Source organism: Diabrotica virgifera, chromosome 1, assembly GCF_917563875.1.
Source record: "Diabrotica virgifera virgifera chromosome 1, PGI_DIABVI_V3a".
Lineage (NCBI taxonomy): Eukaryota > Metazoa > Arthropoda > Insecta > Coleoptera > Chrysomelidae > Diabrotica > Diabrotica virgifera.
Window position 1 is genome coordinate 289,863,535 of NC_065443.1, and position 13,777 is coordinate 289,877,311.

A 13,777-nucleotide genomic window follows, 5' to 3' on the forward strand; every position below is an offset into this window, starting at 1 on the left:
ATAGAGACAATAGCGACAAATTTAAATATACCAATATATAAAACGACGTCGAATGTGCACTCATACCCCCCCCCCTTTCGTATTTCGTCGAGAAAAGCAAGCCCCCTCTTCTCAACGACGTAGTTTATGGATGTCCCCTAGGCTATAGTCTCTACCTACGTCTGCGAGTTGAGACATCTTACAACGATTATTAGGATATTATGCCAAAAAAAGAATGATTAAAACTATTCATAAATCGTTTCCACGAATCAGTTAAAAAGTTATTTCTAATTCTGAGCTTCGATAACATCGTGTTGCAACAGATCTTAAGTATATTTATATCCACTACATTAATATAGATAGATATAATTCCGAAAGTTTAAATCAAAATTAATTACACGTCGTACCGACACGTGTCAGTTTTACCCGATCGAGGGCGGATTTTCTTAAATTCACATCAGCTTCTTCGAAGACGTATCGACAGTGTCGCAAGTAGTCATTTCCGTAAATTTAATGCCTTTACCATACACAGGATAGCTGTAAACCAATTATTCGTGGCTTTACAAAATCGATATTCAATCTACGGCTCTAGAGTCAAAACGGGGATGTTGGGTTGGGTTGGAAGGGTTGACATGGCGGAGAAACTTTTGATGAAATTTGCCGGCGTAAAAAGTTGAAAGCGCGTGTTTCTGCTCATGAGAGATATGTTATTTTTACGAGCAGAAGTTTATAATGACTCATATCAGTAAGTAACGGTTCACTAACGCGATTCTGTGTAACCGATATACGAGCCCCTTCCCATATCAGTTGGGCCACATTTAGAATTTGTAGTTTATGGCGGTTATTATAAAAACAAATCATACTCGACATACATGCTTTTATCTACTCTATCTCATATTATGTATAAGTTCTTAGTTTGTGAAATCTGTTATTATAGATAGCAGTGCGTGAAGGATTTAAAGTGTGCGTGAAGTAGCAATGTATTTTAAATGGGATTTAATTTTTCGCACTGTTTTTTGGCACACTTTCATATAATCAAATATCCTTAACTCTCGCGTTGTCATGGTGATGCCATGTGAAATAAATTCCAGTGACGAAGAGTTACAGTTTTTTATTTGTTCATCGTAGATAAAATGTTGTATGAAACTGTGCGTGAAGTACTTTTTGCAAACTTACGCGATGTATAGCACTCGCACCGCTGTCGCTCGTGCTCTAAACTTCGCGTGCGTTTGCAAAAAGCATACTTCACGAACTATTTCATAATGGTGGAGTCACTGAAGGTTTTCACCTCTGATTTCGTTGAACCTCCATCGATATTCATGAAAATTGGTGAGTAGTTAGAGAATACCTCAAGCAATAAAGGTGACATGATGCAAAATTGCGCTTTTACCTTGGGGGTGGAAGCCATCCCTTCATGGGGTGAAAATTATTTTATCAAAAATAATACCATAAATCGATATAAGGACAAATTCTAAACAAAATTTGTTGTATAAAGTTATTAACATAAATAAATGGTTTTTGAGTTATTGATGATCAAAGATTTTATTTTTTCGTAAAAAATGCATGCTTTAAAGCTGTTTTTCACGTATAACTCAAAAACTATAAGCTTTTACAAAAAAGTTATAATTACCAAAATTGAAGATAATAAAAAATTTAATACACTTCTTACTTAAAGAACTAAACTAATGTTAAGTCAAAGTGATTTATGGGTAATTGAATGTAAATTTTTTTCGACGAGTACTTAAATTTAAGTATTGAAGCTTAAATAATGGGAAAACGGTGCATTTTATAAAATATACCTGTTAAACACTTGTCAAAGCACTTCGGATTGCCTATCAATTGAGCTTCAGAAGAAGTCAATAACATTAAAATTAAGCAAGTTATGATGAAAATTAGAGAAACCTTTCGAATTTTTTGGGAAAAAGTGAAAAATAAAACATACGCCATTTCCACAAAAATTTAAATTCGTAGCAATCCTTACAATCATTTCTTTATATTAGCATAATAATGGTTTCAACAATTTTGACCGGTTTAGAATGAACATCTTTGAAAAAAGGTATAACTTTAAAAAATCAGAAATTTTTAAAATGATCGTAATTTTCATTTTTTTTATACTTAATATACCTCTAAAAATACTTAATATACGTAAAAAATGGTAAATAACCAAATTTTAGCTTTTTCTATATCAAATATTTTACCTTTTTTTATTATTTCTGTAGGGTAAAGGATAACCGAGATAGAAACGTTTAAAGCTTAAATTTTGCTGCGAGAACCATGTAACCAGGGCAATTTAACCTTTTATTTTAAAAAAAGTAAGGGGTAAAAGATTAAATTCAACGTCGTTTAATTGCCCCTGGAATTAGCTTTCAAACTGTTTTTAAGTAAATCTGATATCCTAAAAATTAACGGAGTTATTTAAAAAAAGAACAATAACAGTTTTTGGAAAAAATTTTAAAATATAAATTTTAAAACATTTTTAGAGCATAAATTTTCAATGCTATCAACTTGTTCATTTGATAGATATTTCTAAGTACTTTGCCATATATTTAATAAGTTTATGTTATAAAATACATCACTTTCCCGTTTTAAGCTTGAATTCTTAGACTTTGGTACTCGCCGAAAAAAATATACATTCAATTACCGATAACTTACTTTCAGTTAACACTGAACGGTTTTCTTAATAAGAAGTTTATTACATTTTTTATTAGCTTCAAATTTGGTAATAATAACTTTTTTATAAAAACTTGAGTTATTTACGAAAAATCGGTTCAAAACATGCATTTTTCTCACGAAAAATTAAAATGTTTGATATTTAATAACTTACAAAGTTTTGATTTATTTTAATAATGGTAGGGGAGCAGAGTATGCTAAATGTGCAGTCACTCGAGCGCTTTGGGGACCTATTGGGTTGTGATTATTAGGTCCTAAAACCAAAAAAAGTTAAGTAAAATTTTCCATTTTAGCGGGCGCTTGCCATTTTTTAATTTAATTTTCCATTTCCATTAATGGTTTTTTCCGAATATAGCGCCATCTATCCATAATTCGAAAAAATGTTCGAATAAAAGTTGCTTATTTTTATGCAGAGAATTCAAATCTGCAATAAAAAATGGGGGCTCCCATTTAATATTTTAAAGTAAACCCCCACCCCACCTCCGTGGTGGGTCGCGTTTGATACCATTCGATATATTTTTCAAAAATATTAAATAAGTGTATTTTGCAGTTTTTCGATCTGATGTTTATTTTGCTAAATATCGCGGGATTTGTATTTAAAATTTTAAATTTACCCCCCACCCCTCTCTGTGAGGTGTCGTGTTTGGTATCTATCGATAGATTTTTGAAAAATATTGAACGTGTAGTTTTTAGTTTTTCGATCTGACGTTCATTTCGCGAAATATTCGCCTTTTTCTTGTGAAACTTTGTGACTCACCAATTCCCTTACGCCCCGCTCAAATCGTCAGATTTTTTAAATATACACTGTTTTGCATGTACTTAACTTACCTTATCTTAATCTGACAATTTCGAGTATTTTTAAGGATAGATTTTTTTTTTCGGGCCCCCCTAAACGAACTCCCCTGTGTTAAGAGCCAATATATGGCAGAGGTACATCTGCAGGGTACCACGTTTCTCCCCATATGATAATCTGACGCGCTCGAGTAACTGCAAAAATCCCCGCTTGGGCTCCCCTACCATAACTATATATAACAAATTTTGTTTAGAATTTGTCCCTGTATCGAATTATGGGATTATTTTTAATAAAATAATTTTCACCCTCGAGAACGGGTGGCACACGCCCTCAGGGTAAAAGCGCAAGTTGGCATTATGTCACCTTTGTTTCTTGAGATATCCTCTAACCACTTAATAATTTTCATGCAAATCGATGAAGGTTCAACGAAATCGTAGGTAATAGCTCATATCCATCCACCTTCAGTGACTGCACTATAAATAACTATTATCAGATCACATAATATTAATTAGTATTGGTATTTTTTATTAATATGAATTAAAAACATTATCCTTATTGTTTCTTAAACTTATGTCAACAATAAAAAAAAATCACTAAATCGTGGCTTTTCATTCACTTACATAAACATTAATAATTTTTTCATATTATTAGGTATCTTAAAAATTAGATAGTGAAATATTTCATTTCTTACGCCTTAGCTTGCATTTGTTAGAGGACGCAATTTTATTTTTTAATATATAGGGGGGATCAGTAGAAGCTCAAGTTCAAGTTTGTGGGTCGTCACCCTTGTCCCCCAGCCGCCATCTTGGAGAAAGGGGTGGAAAGGGTTTTCGCGCTGTATCTCGTAAACTAGTAACCCTGCAGAAAATTTAATTCCACATAAAAAGTAGGAAATTAAATTTTCGACAATTTTATTTCTATCACTTTTTATCTTAAAGTGACTAACAAAAAAGTTATTAACAAAAATAAGTGAAAATATTGTAACAAATTCCTTTTGGAGGTTATAATTTTTTTCAGTTAATTTTACAATAAAATTATCTAAAAGAAACTTTTTAGAGGATTTTTCAACAAATAATTTTCACATAAAGTTATTTAATTTTATTTATTTATCTATGTTTTACAGCGCTCCAAACTTGGCCAGATTCTCGAATGCTCATAGGAATACAATAAAAACAAAACGTTAGGCTTAATTTTCTATCTATATATTTTTTTATTTATACAATTTATTATGATCTTAACATCCCTATAATAATATTAACATATTTTTGACCCTTTTCCCGGCCACCTATGAGGTATATTCTGGAGGCACGTTTTTTGTTTGGTATCCCCAATAAGCCTAATCCACTCACAATTTCTAGACAAAATAATATTATTTATTATCATAATATTGAACAAAGTCTATCGTAGTTATTATTTTTTCATTTTTTTTTTATGGACCAGGCTGCGAGTCAAGATCTGAATCAGTATCCGAGGTGAATTTTTGTGGGATAATCGGAGTTAGCGTTGACGTCATTGTCAGTAATTCATCTTCCAATTAATTTTTTTCAATTAATGTTGATATGTCCACGATATTTCTGCGGCTTACACCACCACAATGGAGGCACACTGCTGAACATTTGAGACCTACTTTTCGGCAGCCGCACGCACTTTTAGTTTGCATTGCATCTGCAAAATATGAATTTAATAAGCTTGGGGGTACTGGAGGCTTGCAAGTTTGGATTAGTATCCAAAGTTTTCCATGCTTTTTCTAACCCCAATCTTCTGGATCACAATGTTTACGGACCCATGACTGAATCTGGTAATACACTCGGTGTCTGTGGAAACGGGCTGCAAAGAGATTTAATGCATTTTTGTCACTGTTTTAGCGAAACAGTTTATATTTTAGGGTTTCCAGAGAAACCTCTTTATTTCCACCTTATAAAGAGACGAGAAAACGTTCGCCAATAATACCGAGTGAAGATGGCTCGACTTTCTCACTGACAAATAATTTTGCCAAGAAGTTCTTAAACAAATAAAACAACCTCTTATGACAAACGCTTAAAAAAAGTCAAAAGCTTATCACAAAAATATAAATTTTACCCACAAGACTCTCAATAGTAGTATCGATAAAACTCAAAATACTTTTCACAACTTTCATACGACTGCATGTGGCACAACTGGAAGAATACGTAGAGGGGGACAGACTGCTGAACCACATAGGATAAATTATTATAATAGCACTAACAGCAGGCATATTATGTTCAGTTCGGTCCGGAAAAAGAATGACGTAACTACAAATTTTGTCAATTCCTGTTTAGGTATTGCGTAATTAACTTCTAAAATACTATGTACAGATTATACAAAACCGACAGAACTGTAACTATGTGCTGAGCCACCAGAGGGTAGTTGCGTCGTTATTGAAATACGCGCTATTTTAGACCTTGATTTAGATGCATAATGACGCAACTGTAGATAGGGTTAAAAATGGAGGGATTAAATTACGATTATGTTTGAACTTAATTATTTTGATTGGGTTTATGTTTGAACTAGTGGGGATGAAAATACAATCCACCGTTGTAAGAATAAGCGCCGTACTAAAAATCGTTTTTTCGTGCAGAAAAATTTTAGGATGAATAGTGACGCAACTGTAGATAGGCTTGAAAATGGGGGGATTAAATTAAGATAACGAAATTTGAACCAATAGCGATGAAAATAAAAGCTGTCGTTGTAAGAATTAACGCTATACGCTCCTGAACGATTACTCTTCATTTAATCCCTATTTTAAATGTTTAAAAACCGGTTTTTGTCTGCTTTTCTAAAGAATTTTGCTTTTTGCAGTTGCGTCAATCTTCCGACCGGCGATTTGTCCTCAAACAACTACTTGGGCTTTTTCTACATGCTTAGGGTTTTAAGTTTTGTAGTGGGGAGAAAGTTAAAAAATAGTTTAATAATAGCATAGGAATGTTAAAATAATGATAGATTATATGAATAAAGAAATATATACATAGAAAAGTAAGCCTAACTTTTTGTTTTTATTGTGTTCTTATAAGCATTCGATAATCTGGTCAAGTTTGGAGCGCTATAAAACCTAGTAGTACGTTCTTTAACGATAAAATATTGCAAAACCTCTACATTTTAAAGAACCGCTTGGATTGACATGAAATTTGTCATACACATAGCTAATAAGTCAAAAAAAAAGAAGTGATATTGTGCCGATGTGTGCTTTTGCCCTGGGAATGAGTTTCACCCCTTCTCGGGGGCGAAAAATTATATGTCCAAAATAAGTTCGGAATTCGATAAACTGACTAATTCTAAGCAACTTTTGTTCTATAGAGTTTTTCTCCAAGTCCATACTTTTCGAGTTATTTGCGAATGAATTTGTTCATTTTTAAACAAAATAACCACGTTTTTAGACGGTTTTTCGCAAATAACTCAAAAAGTAAGTACATATTTTTTCAAAAAAATATTCTTAATAAAAATATAGCTTATAAAATAATGAAAAAAATGGTGCATATATTAAGTCTGTAGAGCCAGTGCAAGCAAAATTGTAGCTAATGAAAAGTAGGTTCTGATCCGTCAAATTCTAAATCGAATATTTCATCGAGAAAAAACGGAACACTTTTCGGGGAACACTCATTTCGACTTTTTTAAAGTGTTTAAAAAAAGGTTTTTTTCGTTTTTTTTTTAACTTCTAACCTTAAAAGTAAGTGAGTTATGCTCAAAATATTGTTGGTACCTTTTATTTTTTGGTAAAAAGAATCGCGAAAAGCACCCCCTAATTAGCATATCAAATAGAATTAATCGTTATCGCTTCACCCGTTACTTTACTTATTTATTCTTTATACGATTTGTAAGTCTCATCGGTTCAAAGTGCTTATTCTTGAAAAGACTGTAGTTAAAATGGCTTGAACGAGTCACTAATCCCTAGTGTATGCAAACTTTGAACAGCCATAGTATAACCGATTTTTGTCTAACAAGGAGAACAAAAAGTCCAAAATATTCAGAAAAGCAAACCGTATATTTTATTACTTTTTGAGATTTTTGGTATTACTCATAATTTTTAAGTTATTTTGAAGAAGAGCATTTTTTTCAAAATTAAAAATTTTAAAAATTTTATTTTAATACCATTTTTTTTTTCAAAAGTAAGCACGTTGAACCGATTAAACTTACAGATCATATAGACACAACATAAATAAAGCAACATGTGAAGCGGTAACGATTAATTCTATTTAAGTTGTTAATTAGGGGGTGATTTTCCCGATTTTTTTATGCCAAATCAAAACGGACCAACTGTATTTTGAGCGGCGTAACTTGCTCACGTTTGATGTAAGAATATTTTTTTTATAACAATGGACATAAAGCTTTTTAAACTCTTTAACAAAGTTGTAATGAGTTTATTCCAAAAAGTGCTTCATTTTTTGGTTATTTCACGTTGAAATATATTTATTTGAAGTTTGGCGAATATGGACTTATTTTTCTTAAGCTATAACTCTGCTTCTACTAGGTCTAGAGACTTCATGTTTACACCATTTTTTCACTTTTTTACAAGCTATAATTTTGCTAACAACGGTTTTTTCGATAAAATACTTACTTTTTGAATTTTCTGCGAAAAATTGTCTAAAAACGTGTTTGTTTTGTTGAAAAATGAACATATTCACTCACAAATAACTCGAAGAGAATTAGCTTGGTGAAAAAACCCTATAGAATAAAAGTTGCTTAGAATTATGCATTTTATCGAATTTCGGACTTATTTTGAACGTATGTTTTTCACCCACGAGAAGTGGTGAAACTCACGCCCAGGGCAAAAGCACACATCGGCACAATATCCCTTTTTTCTTTGTCATGTTGGCTATGCGTATGCCAAATTTTATGTCAATCCAAACGGTTCTTTAAAATTCACAGCAAAAACCGTCAAATAATGTACTATAGATATATTATGAATAAAATTCAGCAACTTTATAGTGGAAATTATTCGCTGAAAAATCCTCTACAAAATGGCTGTGATGTCATTTTATTATAAAATGAATTTAAAAAAAATTATAACCTCCAAAAGGAAACTTGTTACAAAATTTTCACTTATTTTTTTTTATAACTTTTTTGTTGGTCCCTTGACGATAAAAAGTAATGGAAATAGAAATTAATATGTTATCGTCAAAATCGTCAATCCATTGCCCTTAGCGTCTGATACGTCCCCCGGATAATAACCCAAATTAAAATAAACTGTCTTAGGCATTCACTTCCCTCTGACGTATTTAATCGACGGGTTTCTCCCTAAGGAATAGTATGGAGCGCTGTAAATCAGGCAGCGTGGAGGTATCTCTCCGCCAAAGACAGTAATTGCTATCTATCAATCACGTTGAGCCCTGATCGTTGATACGCATTTCTTTTGTTTCAGTCCTTCCAGTCAAAGCTATCGTTCAGTTCCAAAGAAATCGTGGCAATCAGTTGTTCCTGGTGCAAAGCCGCCTACCACAATAAGGAGTCCTGTTTCAATATCAAGCGAATAGGGGAAGAATGTACGTTAGGTAAGTCAAGAATTTTTACTTTTTCAGATTATTTTATAATGGGCAAAAATTAGATATTATTGAAATAACTAATTTAATTTAAAATTATTTCCAAAAAGATGAGTTTTCTGATCCTATAAAAACTTAAAATAAATTGACTAGGGAAAACAACTCTGACATATTAAGTAGATAAACCAAGGGGCCTAAAGATTGGCCTTGGATATCCCGCGACAAACTGGTACTATTTACTGAAAAATTAAAAAATACTTAATAAAAATTCAGTAATTTTCACAACTAAGAACTTGACAGAATTACGGCATGTCAAATACAAACAATGTGTTATAAAGAAAAGGCTAAGTCAAAGATAAACAATGTGTTATAAAGAACAGGCTAAGGTACTACACTAAAACCTGTCAATAACGGTCACTAAAAATAACAGAACTATTGGCCGATATAAAAAGGTGGCCGCTAATACCAGGTTTTGTAGTCCACAAATTTTGGTTTGGGGAACTTTAAAACTGGCCGCTTTTGACAGGTGGCCGTTAACACAGGTTTTACTGTAGTACACTTTAGAAGGTCAAAAATAATCATTTTTTCAAGACTTTTTTTCTCAGAACCTTTATTAAAAATGAAATAAAACTTTTTACATATTAATATCAAACTCTTAGAGAGTACAAAAAATACACCTTTTTTCATTTATACACGTACACTAATATTGTAGGGGGCGTAAAATTCGAGGCCTCGAAAAATGATGGCGGACAGTTAGTCTCAGGATTGGGATATTTGAAACAAGAAAATCGTACGGCATTTGAAAAAGGAAGGTTTCTTATGTGACAATTTACCACAATTTTACCAAAAAATAAAAAATAATTTTTTTTTAACCATGAAAAACTGAAGAATAACGGGCGATTGTTTCACAAAAATTTTTTAAATTTCCGTAAAATTTTTTTGCTGAATTTTTCACTAACTGTGGTAAATTGTCACGTAAGAAACCTTCCTTTTTCAAATGCCGTACGATTTTTTTGTTTCAGAGATCCCAATTTTCACAGATTTTGTTTAGAGATTCACAAACTTGCAAACACGTCTTGGGGAGCTACTGCAGACACAATCAGGACAAGCGTTCTGGCATTAGTATATTCCACAGCCGAAAATTGTGCTAGAGTCTGGCTAAACAGTCACCACACTAATAGATGCCCAATTTAGTTAAACTGAATACGGGGACCATAAAGAACACACCAGCTCAATACCTTCTGGTTGTAAGCCACATTACCATAAATGTCAAAATAATCCATCACTGCCAATAAATACTGACATTGATCAGCTAACCCTGGGCCAAGTGCGGCTAAAATCTCGAATCCCGCCAACAAGAATCTTTCAAACAATTTCACAATCGATGAACATAGAACATGCAAATGGAACAAAGAAGCTAACAACACACGCCTAATAGAAAACCCACAGATAAACCCAAAGGTTTTATCTTACGTGCCGAGAATGGTGTAATCTAAATCGAATCAGAGTTGGTCATGGAGTATGAAATAAATCACTTAACCAATGGTCAATCGCAGGCAGTTATGTGAAAAATTCAATGCTGCTGAACAAGGAGTCCACCATACCACCCAAGAATGTCCAGCCACAAGATTGGAAGGTGGTTTAAACGAAATTCGAGAACTAACTACAAGAGTAAACTGTCGATACATTAGTGGAATAGATTCCTAGCATCGCCCGATGGCTTAACTAAGTCTTGGGTTTACAGCTTACTTTCACTTCATATTTTCTCGTTAAAGGTCTCTAAAGCCATGCGTTGGTATATTATTTTAATGTAATTGCCAACCAGTCAATGTGTTTTGATTCAGTTCAGTCTTCTTACGAGCCTCTTTGATAACGGGTTAATCTAGAAACACATGTCAGAGGATGCTAAGAGACTCAAATTGAACCGAAACGGAACCGCCCATATTTATTTCGAAACGCAACCGCCTATGTTTATTTTAACTACATATTAATTAACTGGATTACACGATTTTTGAATAATATACACTTGAGTCCAGGATTCTTTAAGCACGGAAAGTGCGTTATTAATACCTGCGAGATAAAACATATACTTTTTATCTAGCATCATTCTCTTCCACGCATGAGACTAAAGACAAACTAGCTACCGCCTGTTATTAAGTAAAAACATATGTTATTTTTATGAACGCTCCAGTCTCAGTTTACTGAAAAGAGATAAGTGCAAAAAAAGGATGCTTAGGACTGTTTTCAGATTTTAAGTAGATTGTGACGTTTCTGGTTTGTTTACTTTTGTGGCTGTCGGTCTGTTGAATTTTTTGCTGTTCTTTTTATAGAATTTTTGCATTTTGGAATGAAATGACAAAAAGAAAATATGTTATTGAATTTTTTTATAAATTGTTTATTTATTTTTTAATCCCTAATGATAATAAAAGAATTTATTAAGCTACCTACTTCAAATGTAGAGCTGTAATTCTGCACCAAAATTTTAAAACGAAACTTTTTTTTTCTCTGATTCTGGCTTTGGTTTAGAACTAGAACCTTTAGCCACGTAATTGTATAACTTATCACTAAGTCAGTGGAGTAATGTGTAGTGTGTGTGTTGAGTAAGTGTCTTGTTACTTTGCAAAGTCGACGTCATTGTCTTTGCAAAGAGACGCTAATTGTATCCGAACGTCTGCGGTCCCTCTAAAACGAAACTTACATTTGACAAAAAACTAAACTTAAGTTGAAAATGGAATGGAAAATGAAATTGAAAATTGAAAACTTATTTATTTTTTATTTACATTTGACATCTTATTTATTTGATAACGTAATTTTAACCCGTGATCAGAGCAGTAGCCACTGTCGCTTGCTGTTGCGTTTAGTAAAGTATCCCGCACAAACCTTATGGAAATTAGGTCCCAGTGGATTTCGTACATATTTGGGAAAAATACCCTTAGAATCATCCTGATAAAAAGTTCTCATGGGCACAGCTCAATCGTATGAAGGATTTTCAAGATATAGAGGCACAAAATCGGAAAATTATAAGGTTTACTGGGTATTCCAATTCCCTGAGTTACTGGTTATCTGGCAACATGCAGAAGTTTGGATCAAGGAAAAGTACTAGTAGTCTAGGATTTTTCCTAGCTATCCAATGCCGACCTTTACTTTGACCTTGACCTTCAACGGACGACATCTTCTAGAGTTTCGCGGATTTTCGGCATTCAATTGATATAAGCAGATTACTCATGGGTCTTTGTGATCGCTAAAGACGAATATGCCATCAGAATTGACCTCCGGAGGACGTGGTGGCCAGGGCCACTTCAAGGGACGTCATCTTCTAAAGTTTCGATGGTTTTCGGCATTTAATTAATTCAAATGAATTACTGGAGGGTTTTTTGAGGTCGCTAAACACGAATATGCCACCAGAACCGAGAGCTCCTGGAGCTCCCGGAGCAACTGGTTTCCAAGGTCAGTGAAAGGGGCTCCTGGAGTTTCGAGAGTCTTTGGTACTACATTAATGCAGACGGATTAGTTATAGGTTTTTGGGGTTGCTAAACACGAATACGTGATCAGCACAGACACAGGAGCACCTGGTGCCTAAGACAGGATATCTTCTGGAGTTTCGGAGGAATCAAATGGATTGCTCTTAGGTTTTTAACTCCAGAAGATAACCTGTCTTGGGCACCAGGTGCTCCTGTGTCTGTGCTGATCACGTATTCGTGTTCAGCAACCCCAAAAACCTATAAGTAATCCGTTTGCATTTATGTAGTACCAAAGACCCTCGAAACTCCAGGAGCGCCTTTCATTGAATTTGGAAACCAGGTGGTCCGGGAGTCGATTCTGGTGTAATATTCGTGTTTAGCGACCTCAAAAAACCGTCCAGTAATTCATTGCATTAATTATATGCCGAAAACCATCAAAACTCTAGAAGATGACGTCCCTTGCAGTGGCCCTGGCCACCACGTCCTCCGGAGGAGGACGTTTCTGAGGGCAATTCTGAGGGCAAATTCGTTTTTAGCAATTCCAAAAACCCATGAGTAATCTGTTTATATCAATTTAATGCCGAAAACCCTCGAAACTCTAGAATATGACGTCCGTTGAAGGGCAAGGTCAAAGTAAAGGTCGCCATTGGATAGCCAGGAAAAAATCCTAGACTACTAGTACTTTTCCTTGATCCAAACTTCTACATGTTGCCAGATAACCAGTAACTCAGGGAATTGGAATACCCAGTAAATCTTATAATTTTCCGAGTTTGTGCCTCTACATCTTGAAAATCCTTCATACGATTGAGTTGTGCCCATGATAACTGTTTATCAGGATGCTTCAAAGGGTATTTTTCCAAAGTATGAACGAAATCCACTGGGATCTAATTTCCATAAGGTTTGTGCGGGGTACATTTACGACTTATTTCGTATGCTTTAAATGATGACGCACGGGTAAATAACCCTGGACTCAAGTGTAGAACCATTATTACTGAATATGATTTGTCGAATGTTGCTGATCTGTCACATATTGAGAAACTCCTTTTTGCATCGATATCCTTGACTACTACGTCACTCTCAATAAAACCCTTCCGCCATCTCATAATAACTTAACAGCATTCCCTTTCCCGACTGCACTTTCCTGTGCACATTTCAATGTTAATAGCTTAAGGGTGTCTAGTTTTAATTGTGGAACAATTATAACTTTTTTCTGCTATTCTCAATTTGTTGTAACGTTTTAGTTTTCTTTAGTATAAAGTTAAGTTAAAAAGTCAAAGAGAATAAAATTAAATTTCCTGTTTGTTCTACCTACTTTTCCATGAAATAATCCCAATTTATAATTTCTCGGAATATCTTAAGAGGTCTTTAAATATATAACGTTT

General features: G+C 33.8%; 1 protein-coding gene across 3 annotated transcripts in view; it reads left to right on the top strand.

The window, feature by feature from the left end:
- The window catches only part of LOC114332203 (eye-specific diacylglycerol kinase), a 1,074,450-nt gene that overhangs the window by 788,372 nt on the left and 272,301 nt on the right, over window positions 1–13,777 (top strand). For all 3 annotated transcript variants that reach the window (XM_050642118.1, XM_050642119.1, XM_050642120.1), the window contains exon 7: window positions 8,817–8,946. In XM_050642118.1, the coding sequence (XP_050498075.1) occupies window positions 8,817–8,946 (130 nt within the window). The remainder of the gene's footprint in view (window positions 1–8,816; window positions 8,947–13,777) is intronic.